The sequence below is a fragment of the Balaenoptera borealis genome (genome assembly GCF_965194805.1).
Source record: "Balaenoptera borealis genome assembly, chromosome: 8".
NCBI lineage: Eukaryota > Metazoa > Chordata > Mammalia > Artiodactyla > Balaenopteridae > Balaenoptera > Balaenoptera borealis.
This window is the reverse complement of record NC_138865.1, coordinates 77,932,477-77,948,865: the sequence shown is the minus strand read 5'-3', so window position 1 is coordinate 77,948,865 and position 16,389 is coordinate 77,932,477. Positions and strand designations below refer to the sequence as shown.

The 16,389-nt window shown below is 38.8% G+C and overlaps 1 protein-coding gene across 6 annotated transcripts in view; it reads left to right on the top strand.

Annotated features, from left to right (window-relative positions):
- Position 1: 1 nt before the first annotated feature.
- The window catches only part of CARNMT1 (carnosine N-methyltransferase 1), a 51,206-nt gene continuing 34,818 nt past the window's right edge, over positions 2-16,389 (top strand). For 4 of the 6 annotated variants that reach the window (XR_014247285.1, XR_014247286.1, XM_082401457.1 and 1 more), the window contains exons 1-3: positions 46-535; positions 8,038-8,233; positions 9,077-9,240. Coding sequence is in view for 4 of the 6 variants with exons in the window: in XM_082401457.1 (XP_082257583.1) it covers positions 51-535; positions 8,038-8,233; positions 9,077-9,240 (845 nt within the window). In the remaining 2 variants the exon portion in view is untranslated. The other 2 variants (XM_082401458.1, XM_082401460.1) reach the window with 2 other exon arrangements.

Genomic DNA, 16,389 nt, shown 5'->3' with positions numbered 1-16,389 from the left:
CTCACGCGTTGTCGTGACATCAGCGCGCCGTCGCCAAAGGCCGGCAGCAAATGAGCGCAGGTGGCTGCGGCCCTTCGTCGTACTCTCGAATGCGCAAGCGCGGTCGTTCCGGGTGCTCGGAAGACCTGGCGGAGCCCGGCGCTGATGGAGGCCCGAGGGCGGCGGGGGCGGGGCGCGCCGCGAGCTGGGGGCATGTCCACGGCGGGCGCCGTCTAGAGGAGGGCCGAGCAGCCGCCACCACGCTTTCCGTCGCGGCGAGACGCAAGCGAGCCAGGCCGAGGGCCGCGGCGGCGATGCAGCGACGGCGGCGCCCTCCGCCGCCAGTCTCTCAGCTGCCCGAGGGCTGCGGGGGAGGCGGCGGCAGCCGCGGAGGAGGCGGAGGGAGCGAGGAGGTGGAAGTGCAGTTCTCCGCCGGGCGTTTGGGCTCCGCCGCGGCGGTTTCGGCGGCGGCGGCCACGCGCAGCACAGAGGAAGAGGAGGAGAGGCTCGAGCGCGAGCACTTCTGGAAGATCATTAATGCCTTCCGCTACTACGGGTAAGGAGGCGTGCTCAGCCCGTCGGCGCGCCCGCTGATTGCGGCTGACCCGTCCGCACCGTGGCGCACGCCGCGCTCGCCCTCCGGTCGCCACGCCTCCGGGGCGTCGGAACCGGGCCGCCTAAGCTGACCTCCGCGCCCCCGAGTCATCTCGCACCACCTTAGCCCTTCCCGGCCCTGCACTCCCGCGTGTCTGCCGCACCGTCTGTTGCTCAGCCTCTTGTCTTCTGATCTCAGGATCACATTAGCCCTCTTGCCTTTCATCCCTCGTTAAAGGTTTGGCTTTGAGGCCGGTGAGGGTGACCGGAAAAGTGCTGTAAGAATTTCATAGAAGATGGTGGTGGTAAAATCGTCCAGTGCTGAGCATGATTTGTATGTATTGTCGCTGTCCTGCAAACTGAACAGGCGGAGAGCCCAAGTTCACCTACACGTGGGATGCCGTAGGATGTTTTTTCTCAAACTGTTGTCAGTTCTTGTGAGAGCAGCATTAAGATTTCCGCCCCTTACACACCCCCACCCTTGGCGCTGCGAAAGCACAGCACTTTTGTGGTGAGCGAGTGAATGATGCTGCTCAGTGTCTTTAACTGGTGGGTGAAATTAAGGTCGGAGATGGTCCGGATGTTCTAAAATTTGCAGATTTTTAAGGGGGAAAGCACTGTAAGAGCCGCTTTTATGAGATTTTTCTGCAAATATTTATCGAATTCTCACTGTGGGTTGGGCACAGTGGTAGGACTTTTAAACTTCCTTTCATTTTTCTTGTAGATAAATCGTAAAGTAACTTAGTCAGAAAATTATAATTCCAAGATCTGAAAGGGACTTAAAACAATTGGATTTTCAGGTAAAGAAAGCACTTTTATTCGTGTGAGAGATGTGTACATCGACGGCGATGTTCTGAGTCTGCAGTTGGAATCAGATAGATGTGACCTCCTACTGAAGTAAAACTGTTCCCTTAGATGGCCTCCTGTGCTATATGCAAATTTTTAAATATTGCTTGACTGACCTCCTCAAGGGCAGGGGCTGAGCCTTATTTATTTTTATGTTGCCAGTGCTTGGCATGTTGTTGGGGCTCTATTTTTAACAAATAAGACAAGTAGTAACAAAGAAGTACATTTGTTATTCCCAAATAGTTTGTCAATTTGTGACTGATGGTTAAACTAGTTTGTTACTATTCTGAATTTTAAAACTTGCTTAATGAAAGCTTGAAGTTACTTTAGACTCTGATTAAATTTGTGACATGAATTTTTGAAGTTGAGAGATCTTGATGAAATAATTTACTAATTAAACTCGGGCATAGGAGCCATGGATTGCATTACTTATGGAGCTCAAAAGGGAATTAATAACATGGGGATTTGATTTAGTATCAACGGAGTGAGGAAGGCAGACAACTGGAGCATTGAACTTGTTACAAGTATTGTGTCTGGAAGAACCATACAGCGAGGGGAAGAAGCTGACATTAGATAGCCAGAAGTGTTAGCTGCAGAAAAGTCTGGTATATTTTACTGTTGAAAAGTGTAGAAAGAATACTGGGAAATGTCTTGGGACTGTTGTGGACTCAGTTAAAATGTGTGTTTGTACGCAGTTCAAATATATTGGGACTAATTTAGAATTGATATTTATGATTGGGTATCAGCTGGGCCTTTTTGTGGGGGAGGGCAGGGGGGTTTGACCCGAAACTAGGACCTAAGTGTGGCAATATAGAAAAGGGCGCTGTGTGCATGTTCTGGTGGTTGTGATACAATTTGCTATACTCTCCTCCCTCTTCTTTACCACTTCAGTGTGGGACTGAGGAAAATTTCATTTTTAACAACAATCCTTTTTATTTGCATGTACTCTCTTAATGAAAAAATTGAAATCCCTGTGCTGAAAATAGTATACAATTAAAAATATGTTTAGGGGTATGGGAAGGATTGTGTAGCAGAAAACACTGGATTATTACATTCCAACATTTTATAATCTTCTAGACCTGTACTGCCCAATACCATAGCCACTAATCACATCTGGCTGCATTTAAGCTTAAATTACTTAAAATTTAATAAAATTAAAAATTCTTTTCCTCGGTCTCACTAGCTACATTTCAGGTACTCAGTAGCCACATGTGGCTATTTGTCTGCTGTATTGGACAGTGCAGATGTAAGCCTTTCCATCATTGTAGTAAGTTCTTATGGACAATTCTATTCTAGACCTTTAGCAGATACTTCCAAATTTCAGACAGTTTGGTTTTACTACTCACTGCCTTTTTGTCAATATACAGGAGATTTAGATAAAGGTCATAAGGCAAGAAATGTCTTTTGATTAATATTTTCTCTTTCCAAGAGAAAAACAAATATCATATATTAACGCATGTATGTGGAACCTAGAAAAATGGTACAGATGAACCGGTTTGCAGGGCAGAAATAGAGGCACAGATGCAGAGAACAAATGTATGGACACCAAGGGGGGAAAGTGGTGGTGGGCGGGGTGGGTGGGATGAATTGGGAGGTTGGGATTGACATGTGCACACTAATATGTATAAAATGGATAACTAATAAGAACGTGCTGTATAAAAAAATAAATAAAATAAAATGCAAAATTCAGAAAAAAAATTTCTCTTTCCAGTGGCTTCCAGTTCTGTACTTTCTACAGATTTTGCTTAGATGACATATTCTGACTGAGGTAAAAATGATTATAGCATTGTACTGAATAGTAAAAAAACGTTAGCCTTAAAATACCGCTCTTGTTGTGAATGGAGATACCTACTCACAGAGGAAATACTACATTTGAAATATCAAACGTCATCAGATATGTCCTACTTTTAGAAATAGCAGTTAGGTAGATCTTAAAAACTGAGATGTAGAGCTCATTTTTACAGGTGAGGGGATATAAAGAGGTGGGCAACTTGCCTAGGGTTGTACAACCAAATAATTGTGGTAGAGTCTGGCCTGAAATCCAAAGTCATTAACTAAAAATTTACCCTGCATTAGTAAGCAGTGGTACTAGTAAGACAATTTTAACCTTGGGTATTTAATAAATATTTTAAATGGATTAAGACAGACTCTACTCTGAAAAGGTATGCTTCCGTGTTTGGAATTCTAGAATAGTTCAACAGGTGCAGAGGAATGGGTCTATGACCTTAGCCCTTGGCTAGATCCAGCATTGGACCCACTTTGAGTCAGAGTTGGGGTCACTGCTGAGATCAGCCTTCTAGAGAGAGCTGGAAGTAGGGATATCCTTGAGGAAATTTGGCTGCTGACTCTATTCTCCTCTTAGGTGCCCAAGGATGTGGCCTCTTAATGCTGACTGAGTTCAGAACCAAGGAGAGTCTGAAGGTTGTAAAACATTCCTTTAAATCAAGGTTGGCAAACTTTCTTTAAAGAGCCAGGCAATGGACATTTTAAGCTCTGAGAGCTAGGTGGTCTCTGTTAAAACTGTTCAACTGTATGCTTGTGTGAAAGCAACCACAGGCAGTGTGCGAAGGAATGAGCATAGCTGTGTTCCAGTAGAACTCTTTACAAAAACAGTCAAGTAACCAGGAGGTCATAACTTGCCCACCACTGTCTTAAAACACATTGATAATGTAAGCATTTACAGAATAGTGAAATTAGCCCCAGTTTTAATAGTATAGTAAGGACTGGACTCTTCTCAACTTTGGTAAGACCTCACTTATTTCAAGAGAGTACATAGATGTATGTTATGGACAGCTTTGCATACCATTAAGTAACCAAGGGTTAAGGGATATGCTGCATCTCATCCTGCTCTGTGTAGTTACATCACTTTCTTTGTTGTTTTTTGTTTTGGTTTGGTTTTTTGTTGTTGTTTTTGGCTGCGTTGGGTCTTCCTTGCTGCGTGCGGGCTTTCTCTGGGTGCGGCGAGTGGGGGCTACCCTTCACTGCGGTGCGCAGGCTTCTCACTGCGGTGGCTTCTCTTATTGCGGAGCATGGGCTCTAGGTGCGAGGGCTTCAGTAGTTGCACGCTGGCTCAGTAGTTGTGGCTCGCAGGCTCTAGAGCGCAGGCTCAGTAGTCGTGGCACACGGTCTTAATTGCTTCGCGGCATGTGGGATCTTCCCGGACCAGGGATCAAACCCGTGTCCCCTGCACTGGCCAGCGGACTCTTAAGCACTGTGCCACCAGGGAAGCCCCGTTACATCACTTTTATATGGAATTAACAGAACTTTTATATGGATTGGCTTTTCTGACCAATCCATAAGTTACTCAACTCCCCTGCACTTATGGAAATAAGTAGTCTCCAAGGAGAACCAGAAGTGGTGCCGAGGGAGCGTAACCGAACATTTATTGATTGCTTTTTACATATGCTGAAATATGGAGTTTAAATAGTGACAGAGATGAGTTTTGTAGTTTAGAAGAATTTATCTGATTGGAGGTGGGAGGGGGTTAGGTTGGGGAAAGCATATTTAGGTAGCAGGCCTCTCAGTTTATCTTTGGGAGACATAGTGAGGGCCCGAGGTAAAGCATTGGAGGAGGGGGAATGTGTAGATAGTTTTATGAAGTAGAATCAAAAGGATTTCAGGCTTCTTGATTGTGTGTGCTATGAGAAGAGGCATTTTAGGATGACTCATTAATTTCTGACTTGAGTGGATGTGTGGTGTACCATTCTTCCAACATCAGCCATATAGGAAGATGTGCAAGTTTTTCTGGTGGGACGTGTGCTAAGTTCAGTTTGGAAATGCTGAGTTTTGAGGTGTGGTGAGAGGGAGTTGGTGGGGTATCCAGTGCCCAGGAATTCTAGGAAAGGATTACTGTGAGACTATTTAACCTGTTGACAGTAAATTGTAAACTGTTGCAACTCTGCTGTTTGCCCACTTTAAGTAGTTAGTGTCATACTCTACTGATAGGAATGTAAATTGGTAAAATCTTTCTGAAAATCAGTTTGTATCAAGAGCTTTAAAAATACTTACCTTTTCTGATCTGGTAATTCTTTTGGGAGTTCGTGGTAATTTTTTTTTTTTTTTCTAAAATGTAGACAGATTTTGAACACAAAATTTCACTGTATAGACAAGTGAAAGTATCTAGATGCCCAATGTTTGGGAAATAGCTAAGTAAATTTTGGTTGCCTAAGATGGGATGATGATGAGCAACCCTTATAGTCATTTGTCATATAGTCATTTGAGAACTTTTTTTCTGACCTGGGAAAATTCTTTCGACAAGGATGAAGAATTACAAGTGTTTCTAAAACTTTAATGTGCATGTGAAGCATTTGGTGATCTTGTTAAAAGGCAGATTACATTCAGTAGGTCTTGCATGGCGCCAGAGATTCTCCATTCCTAACCACTTCCACGTGATCTGCTGTGGTCTGTACTGCATTTTGACTAGAAAGGTGTTAGATGACTTTGTCTTAAACAACAACAATAAAACAGAGAGAAATACGCCAGAAAGTTAGAAGTGGTTGCCTCTAGAAGAGGAATTATTAGGGACTTTTTTCCTCCTGAATACTTTTACTTTTCTTCATTTTTCGTATTTTCACTGTGTACACATTAGTTATATAAATTAGATATACCTCCTATATTTGAGCATTGACTATGATTTAGGCACTGGGCTAAGTGTGTTGTGTGCTTTATTTTGTTACGCTTTCAATGAAATCCATTAAGTAGGCAGAGGAGTATGATGGTGTCTACCTCGTGGGGTTTTATGGAGATTTTTCAGAATAATTCATTTTAAGTGACTTGGTTTAGTGCCTGACATTTATTAAATCTCAATAGATCATAGCTTCTGTCATCATCATCGTTATGTATTTCCTTGTTTTGGTATATGAGACAGTTGAGCCACAGGGAAAGGAAGTAACTTGCCAAGGGTCACATAGTGAATAGGTAGCATAACCTGGGTTTCAATCTGGATCTGTTAGACTCCAGAGCTCACTGTTGTACTGTCTCCAGGGGGGAAAAAAAGCAAACATTAGTGCAGCCACTGCCTACTTGGTTTCACATTATCCCTAACCACCCCTAGAATACCACCACACACAATCTTCTAAAAATGTAACCAGGTTTTTGCTTCAGTTCTGTCAAGTTTCTTCAGAACCTCTTTAAATATGACTGTTCAGAAATTATAGAGTAATTTGACATATGATAAAATGACAGAATTATTTGGATAAATAGAGAGACTCAGGCAACCAAATGAAAAAGAATATTTTTCATTTCCATTTAATATTGAGTAAATGCCAGAGGACATTTAAAAGAAGCATATGCATTTATGTATTTGGTTATTTGTATCTGTAAAATGTAAAGAATGATGTAGTGAACACCTACCACCTGGTTTACAAAAAGAACATTATCTTATCCTTTTCCCTTCATAAGACATCATTTTCCTGCATTTTCGTTTCCTTACTTGTAGTTTCTCTACATATGTTTATTCCCTACAATATATTGCTTATTTTTATATAAGATGGAATTGTACATTATGTATTTTTCTGCAACTTGCTTTTGTCAACAAATATTTTGTTTCTGAGTTTTATCCATATTATTGTGTGTAGCTGGATTTATTAACTGTATTCTGTGTATAACTATACTGTATTTTCTTCGTTCAGTCTACTGGTGATAGACTTTTTGGGTTGTTTCCAGATTTTTTGCTTGTTATTTCTTACAGTGCTGTAATGAGACTTATTCATGTGTCATGTGCCCATTTGCAAGAGTTTCTTGAGTATGTGTCTAGGTGTATGATTGCTTGGTTATAGGGAGTCTGCATATTAAGCTTTACTAGGTAATGCTAAATTTTCTGAAGTGGTTGTACTAATTTATGCACCCACCATCAATCAGTATATAAATATTCTAAATCTTCTGCACTTTTACCAATATTTCATATAGTTAGGCTTTAAAATTTTGCCCATCTGATTGATGTAAAATGACATTTCATTTTGAGTATAATATTTAAGTTTTAAAAATGATGTTCTTTTTACGTTTTATTTTTTTAAAAAGTCCTCAAAGTGACCTTTAGAGTTATCTGGAAACTTCTGGAATACAAAGTGTGAATATCGTCATGTAAAAAGCTATAGAATTTCAGTTTTTCATTTGTTTACTACTTTTGTAGTATATAAGATCTTTTACAATATTAAAAAAAATTCAACTTGGTTGGCTCTTAATAATTTCAAAACACATTTTGTATATATTCTAATTTCAGAGCAGCATTCTGCTACTGGATGGAGAAATCTAAAATTTCTAAAATCTAAATTTCTAAAATCAAAGCTGTTTTGCTGAAAATTTTAATTTTGGAAATTGAAATCATAAAAATAAACATGTTGTGCATTAATCCTCTTTACGTTTCCTTTTTTTCTCCCTTCTAATTGGTGCAGGTGTTTTAACTATTTGTCTTTTGTTTGGTTGCTTAGAGAGTTTGTAATAACATGAAAATATACAAAACTTTGTAAATCGATATCCTTTAAGAAACCAAAAGATTGAAAATGGCTGGACAGTATCCAACATTATAAGGAAATAATTGTACAGGAAGGCAAACTTAAAATAAGATTGGCCTCTGGTGAGAATTCTTTGCCAATTTAAAAAACACCTTTTATGTTTTAGCACCAGTATGCATGAGCGAGTGCACCGAACAGAAAGACAATTTCGATCACTCCCAGCTAATCAGCAGAAACTACTTCCGCAGTTTCTTCTTCACTTGGACAAGATCCGGAAATGCGTTGATCATAATCAAGAAATACTACTCACCATTGTGAATGATTGCATACATATGTTTGAAAATAAAGAATATGGAGAAGATGTATGTGCAAGTTTGTTCTATTTGTTTTTATTTTAGAGTTTCACTTCTATATTTTGAGATCTTTATCTTCCTGGATTTCATTTTTATGAAATGAAAGAGTCATTGGCTCTACTTAGAGAATGTTTTCACTTGTATGTTCAGTCATTTTATTAGGCTTAATAGAACAGTATGCCAGAAACTGGATTTGTTCACTGACTTTTTTCCCCTAAAAGTACTAAGATAATTGTGGGCATTTTGATACACTTTTCACGTAGTGTTCCGCCTATTGTGGCATATGGAGTTAGTGACTTACATTTTTATCAACAACCTTACTAGCTGTGTGAAATTAATTTCCCTTGCTAAACATTATCTTCAGAATCTTGCATCTATTGATATTCATCTTTAACTCTAAAAGATTATTTTCACTTATAAATCTCAAGGGACTGGAAGTAATAGAAACTGAAGTCCTGTTTTTGTATCCACAGGATAGATACAGTTGGGCCACTCCAGTGTGAGCCTCTCCATGCTGCTCCATCAATGACCTGGAGGGACTTTCTTTCCTCTCTTAGACCGAGAGAATGTTTGGTCTCCATAGCGGCTCAGTTCTGGTCCTCTCCTGAGTAAAGACTGCTTAATTATATGGTGGTTTCATGATTAATGGACCATACTGTATTGAGGGTAGAAGTGAGACCACCAAACTCTTTTCATTTAGAATCTCAAGCTGCGCTTGAACCCCGGTCGAGTTGAAAGGCTAGTGACTTACCCTCTAAACCACCTATAAAGCCCCTTAGTAGCATGTTTATTTAATCATATTCAAGATTGATTACTTTCTGAGAAACTAATTGATTTCTGTTTTTTAAACAGGAGAATGGAAAGATTATGCCAGCATCTACATTTGACATGGATAAGTTAAAATCCACATTGAAACAGTTTGTGAGAGACTGGAGTGAAACTGGGAAAGCAGAAAGGGATGCCTGCTACCAGCCAATCATTAAAGAAATTTTAAAAAATTTTCCAAAAGAGAGATGGTAAATAGTATCTTGTTTTTAACCAGTTTCTTTAAGATATGTAAGCACTGAGTTTCTCTAAGAGACATTGCACAGTGTTGATTCATTTTTACAAGTTGCTGTGTGCCTGTATTTTTTCATGTGTGGGTGTATGCTGTTATATTTGTTCTTGGGTACTTTGTGTGAGATTGCAGTTAGTGTTTTGAATGATTATTGCTCTAGCACTATGGGAAATTACTCTATCTAGAAATTACATAATGAGAAGATTAGATTGAATGTTCATTATCAACGACGTCTTTTTTTTATAATTTGCCTTATAGCAGAGCAAAAAGCTGCAAACTATTTTAATTTTCCTCATTATGGCATATTTGTAAACAAGTGAGGGATCTATAGCTAAGAGAAGAGATTCTTAACTTTTTTATGCCATGAAAACCTTGAGCAGTCTGAAGCTCATAATTTTCTTTTTCAGAATAACATTTATAAGTGAATAAAATAACATACATAGGATTACAAAGAAACCAGTTATTTTGGAATATACTTAATGAAAATACTTAAAAAGCAAATGTTATGTAACCTGCTTTTTATCATGTATCACATTAAATAAAAGTCTAGCAGGAAGTGTTAATGTACTTTGAAAATAACTGAACGGTGTATGCTATTTTGAGAATCTCAGCAGCTAATGTGAAGTGAAAATATATATGATTTCTATTGGTGATACACTTACAGGTACTCCTAAAACTACTATTGTTTGTTGTCTACATTCATAATTGACAAAAAAATAAATCAGTTAAAGGTTAATGAAATGAAAATGTAATTTTTTTCCACTCCCTTATAAATACAGTGAATTCTGTCCATAGACCTCTTTGATCCATGGATCCCAGGTTAGGAACCTGACTTACAGGTTATATATTTAAAGAGAACCACTGGATGGAGTTCAGTCTATTGTTTAAAAGGATCATTATAGAGAGAGAGGCTCCTTTTCCTCATCTTCTTCCCCTCCTCATTGATTGACATCTTTAAGTTTGGATGTATCCATCCAGAAATTTCCATACATATGTGTGTGTCCCTTCTCTCCCTCTCTTTTTGGAAAACTTTTTATTTTGAAATAACTTCAAAATTACAGATAAATTGTATGAATTGTACAAAGAGCTCCCATATGTTTTTTTTTTACCTAAATTCACCAATTCTTAACATTGTACATTTGCTTCTTTATTTCCTTTCCTACTTCCCTTCCTTCCTCCTTCCCCCCTTTATGTGTTTGTCTACAGCCATACATATACACGATTATTATTTAAACTATTTGAGAGATCAGTTTCCATATATCATGCTTTTTTACTGCTTAATACTTGAGTTTTTTTCTTAAGAACAATGATACTCTCTTACATAAGCATACAGTGCAGTTACCAGATTGAGGAAATTTAAACTTGATTACTGCTTTGTAATCAATGGTCTATATTTAAGTTTCATAAATTATCCTAATAATGTCCTTTATGACACTTATTTTTCTGTACAGTCTAGGATCCAATCCAGGATATTGTGTTATGTTTAATTCTAATGTCTTTAATCTGGAACAGTTCCTAGGCCTTTTTTTGACTTTCATGACATTAACATTTTTGAAGAATACAAGTAAGTTATTTTATAGACGCTTCCTCAGTTTGACATTGTCTGATGTTTCTTCATGATTAGATCTAGGTTATATGTCCTCTCTCAAAATAATAGATAATTGATGTTGTATCCTTTTCAGGATATCACCTTCAGAGACATGCAAAGTCTGTTAGCCCATCATTGATGATTCTAATCAAGATGTTATTTGGTTTTCCCACTGTTTAGTTACTGTTTCTCTTCTTTTTTTAAAGAAAAAAATTAATTAATTAATTTCACCGCGTTGGGTCTTCATTGCTGAGCGTGGGCTTTCTCTAGTTGCGGCAAGCGGGGGCTACTCTTCTTTGTGGTGCGTGGGCTTCTCATTGCGGTGGCTTCTCTTGTTGCAGAGCACGGGCTCTAGGCGCGCGGGCTTTAGTAGTTGTGGCTCGCGGGCTCTAGAGCGCAGGCTCAGTAGTTGTGGCTCATTGGCTTAGTTGCTCCTCGGCATGTGGGATCTTCCCGGACCAGGGCTCGAACTCGTGTCCCCGGCATTGGCAGGCGATTCTCAACCACTGAGCCACCAGGGAAGTCCACTGTTTCTCTTCTTGCAACCAATAAGAAATTTCTGAGGAGACACTTTGACACCATGCAATTAATATCCTGCTCCTTCTCAAACCTTCTGCCTCCTAGAATTGTCATCCATTGAATCTTACATGAACTAACCTCTGCTATGATGGTTGTGGAATGGTGATTTTCTAACTCTACAATTATCAGTCAGCATTCTGCTCTAACTATCTATTACAGGAAAGACTCATGGTTCCTATTTTATTCAATAGGTTATAGTCCATTACCATTTTTTTTTAAATTTTCTTTTTCAGATTTCCTCAGGTTTGGCCAGCAGGAGTTCAGTCAGTTGGTGCCTATGTCCTTTTGGCATGGCATGCCTCTGTCATTTTTTTGAGCACTTCTTTACTTTCTGACATAAGATATTTCAGTACCATCTTGTATCTTCACTACCTCAGTCCTGAAATTGAGTGTTTTTCCAAGGACCTGGTTCCTTTTAATGTGGAATGGTGGGTCGAAACCAAGATCTGGCACTAGGCATGTTCACTGTTCCTAAGATGTCATTGCTTATGAGCCTTTCAGTGGACAGAACACACACACAAACCAAACACAAGAAATAATGAGTTCATACTGATATCCTCAATTCTATTCCAACCCCATTGGGTTCCTCCCTTGGCTTCCTCCATTCTTTTTTTTTTTTAATAAATAAGCAACTATTTTTTTTTAAATTAATTAATTTATTTATTATTTTTGGCTGTGTTGGGTCTTCGTTTCTGTGCGAGGGCTTTCTCCAGCTGCGGCAAGCGGGGGCCACTCTTCATCGCGATTCGTGGGCCTCTCACTATCGCGGCCTCTCTTGTTGCAGAGCACAGGCTCCAGACACGCAGACTCAGTAGTTGTGGCTCACGGGCCTAGTAGCTCCACAGCATGTGGGATCCTCCCAGACCAGGGCTCGAACCCGTGTCCCCTGCATTGGCAGGCAGATTCTCAACCACCGCGCCACCAGGGAAGCCCTCCCCCATTCTTTAAGTCTGTCTGTCTTTTTCCACAGTGAAAACCCTGGCTTCTGACAACATCAGTATATTTGTTCATTCACTCAGTCCTACAATACACACAAAATGTTTCAGAATTGCTACCTCCATACTGTAGGAAAAACAAAACTACCCCAAAAGTTCAGGATTTGCTAGCAATTAATTATTTTTCCCCCTAAATTAAGGGTTTTTAATAAAAATATTCTTCACAGTTTATTCAAATTAGCTCCCCTTCAGCCTTTGCAATCTCACTGTGGTTATATTTTTTATGTGAAATTCAGTATACTTAGGTTTATTTGTTTCTGTTTTCTTTGAGTTTTAGGGTTGTGTGTCCCTGCCCCCTACCCCATTCTTGTTGATTTTTTATTTTTTTGATTTGTGGACTAATCATCTCAACAAAACTATACAAAAAAGTGATATTCAGAAAAAATGTCATTCCTTCCCTTGTTTTTTCGATACTCCATCTCACCCCCACTCTGCCATGTAGGTTATCAATATTATTGATTTCTCATGTATCCTTCTTGTGTTTTTCTGTTTTTTTTTAATGGAAGTAAGCAGATAAGTACCCCCTTTTTCATACACAAAATGGAGCATACTATATATTTTATTTTGCTCTTTCCTTTTTCCACTTAATCCTCGATTAGCTCTGTATCTGTTCATGGAAATCTTACTCAATCTTTCTTTTTTTTAAACAGTTTCAGAATACTTCAACCAGTCTCTTATATTTGGTTATTTAAGTAAAGTAGCTGGCAGTATCTTGCAATTATAATGCTACAGTTAATAACATTGTGCATGTATATTTTTATATTGTTGGAGATGTATCTTTAGTGTAAATTCTTAGATGTGGGATTGCTGCATCTGAAAGGTAAATGTATATTGGTTGCTGTGCAACAAAATACCATAAATTTAACTGCTTAAAACAACACATATTTGTTGTTTCATAGTTTCTGTGGCTCAGAAGTCTGGGCATGGCTTCACTGAGTTCTCTGTATAGGATCTTATAAGGCTGTAATCAAGATGTCTGCTGGGCTGTGTTCTCATCTAGAGGCTTGACTATAGAAGCATTGACTTCCAAACTCACTCAGGTTGTTGGCAGAATTTGTTTCATTGTGGTTGTAGGCCCTGGCTCTAGTTGACTGAGGGCTAGAAACCTACCTCAGCTCCTGGAGGCCTCTCACAGTCCCTTGTCTTGTGGGCTTTCACAAATAGCTACTTAACTTCATCAAGCCAGCAAGGAAAGTCTCTAGAGCCAGCAGGCTCTGTTACATTATAGAAGACTCAGTGGAGTCTTTTCTAATGTAACACAGTCACAGGAGTGACATCTGTTGGTTAGAAGCAAGTCATAGGCCCGGGGCACACTCAAAGGAAGGAATTATAAAAAGGCGTGAACACCAGGAGGTGGGGACCACTTTAGAGTCTGTCTGCCACAATTATTGCCACATATCACTATAAGGGTTGTATTGTTTTGCCTTCTACCAGCAATATATGAACGTGCCTGTTTACTCACAGCCTTGCCAAATATATTGTACTATTAAGCTTTTGAACTTTTGCCAATCTAATAGATGGGAAATTGTATCTTGGTTTAGTTTTATTTATTTATTTATTTTTAATTAATTTATTTAATTTATTTATTTTTGGCTGCGTTGGGTCTTTGTTGTGAGCAGGCTTTCTCTAGTTGTGGTGAGCAGGGGCCACTCTTCCTTGCGGTGTGCAGGCTTCTCATTGCAGTGGCTTCTCTTGTTGCAGAGCACAGGTTCTAGGTGTGCGGGCTCAGTAGTTGTGGCGTGGGGGCTTCAGTAGTTGTGGCTCTTGGGCTCTAGAGCGCAGGCTCAGTAGTTGTGGCGCACAGGCTTAGTTGCTCCATGGCGTTTGGGATCTTCCCAGACCAGGGCTCAAACCCATGTCCCCTGCATTAGCAGGTGGATTCCTAACCACTGCACCACCAGGGAAGCCCCATAAGTAACCATGTTAAAGGAAACAATTCAGTGGCATTAAGTACATTCACAGTATTGTGCATCCATCATCTCTGTATACTTCTAAAACATTTTCATCAACCCAGAATAAATCCCATACCCATTAAACAGTTACTCCCCATTCTCTTCACCCCATTCCCCACCTTTGTCAGCAGTGTGACTAGATGTGGTTTTCTTTGTGTTTCTCCCACTTGAGGTTGGCTTTGCTTTTGGGGGGTTGAGTAGATATATATCACCGAATCAATAATTCTTTGCTCTTATCTCTTCACATATTTCTCCTACCTTTTTTTCTATTTCTTTCTCTTACGGGATGCCAGTTACATATATATTAAACTGTTTGCTATTGTCTCTCAGGTTTCAGGTGGCTCTTTTTCTACACTGCCCCTCCCGCTTAACTCGTTTTATATTTTAGTTTGGATAATTTCTATTGACTTTACTTGAACTTCACTGATTCTTTATTATGCCAGTCTGTTGATACGCCCATGGAAAGACTTTAAAAAATCTGTTTTATTTAGTGAGCCTTTAACATGTAATGGATGCTGTTCACCTTGTTTGAATACTTTTATGTTTGTGTGCCATGTAGATTGTCTTTAGCTGAATAAGTATGAAAATCACCCAATGTATTTCTGCTTGTGACCAGTAGTTTTTTGGCATGCTGTGCTGTAATTATGTTCTGAACACACAGTTGAAGGGATAATAGATTCGTTGTATACTTTTGATTTTTTTTTAATCACTTAAAGTTTTCATAACTTTTATTCCATTGTTGATGAAGTCATGACACTACTGATGTTCAATTCTATAAATATTTCTTCAGTCAAGTGTATAGTATTCTGGGTGTGAGACCCAGAAATAGCTCAGTAAGCGAGTAACTTTGGACGCCCCACAATTGAATTTATCATTATTTCAGCCATGTTGTCAGACTTAAAAAAGAAATAAAAAGACGACTGCTTATTTCTGCATGTCCAGATATCTAATGCACAAGATTCAGATGTAGAATCAGTAATAATTCACTGCCTTTTTGTGTGTGCTCTGCAGATACGATTTAGAAAGAAGTTTTTTAGTGACATGTTTTTTCTAGAAAGAAGTTTATTCTTAGGCTTCAAAGCTAGGCAGATTTCAAATAATTCAACTACAGATACTTCAGATTTCAAATGCTTGACATGTATATTACTCACTTGACAAGCTTTCAATTTACATTTTTATTGTCCATAGGCTTTGTTAATGCATTTTTATACTTTATTATGTCTGGATTGAAGATGATTTGTCATAGATAAGATTGTGTGATAAGATTTGACTCTTTTTCTTTTTTTTGCATGTGTTAATCCATTGTTAGGTATATGATTTGCAAATATTTTCTCCCGTTCTGTGGGCTGTTTTTACTTTCTTGATAGTGTCTTTTGATGTGCAAAATTTTATAATTTGAAGTCCAGTGTATCAATTTTTTTCTTTTGTTACCTGTGCTTTTCATACCATATCCATTAAATCATTGCCAAATCCAGTGTCATGAAGATTTTCCCCAATATTCTAAGAGTTTTATAATTTTAGTTCTTAAGCTTACGTCTTTGGTCCATTTTGAGTTAATTTTTGCATATGGTATCAGGTGAGGGTCTGACTTCATTCTTTTACATGTGAATATCCAGTTTTCCCAGCACCATTTGTTAAAAAGACTGTCTTTTTCCCCCATTGAATTGTCTTGGCACTGTCCTTGAAAATCAATTGACCATATGTGACGGTTTATTTCTGGACTCTCTATTCTATTGCATTGGTCTATGTGTCTGCCCTTTGCCAGTACCATACTATTTAAATTTCTGTAGCTTTGCAGGTTTTGAAGTCAGGAAGTGTGATTCGTACATTTTATTCTTTTTCAAGATTGTTTTGGCTATTTGGGGCTCCTTGCAATTCCATATGAATTTCAGAGTCAGTTTTTCCATTTCTGTGAAAGAGGCTATTGGAATATTGTTAGGGAGTGTGTTGAATAGGTAGATTGTTTTTGGTGTTTTGATATCTTAATAATGTTA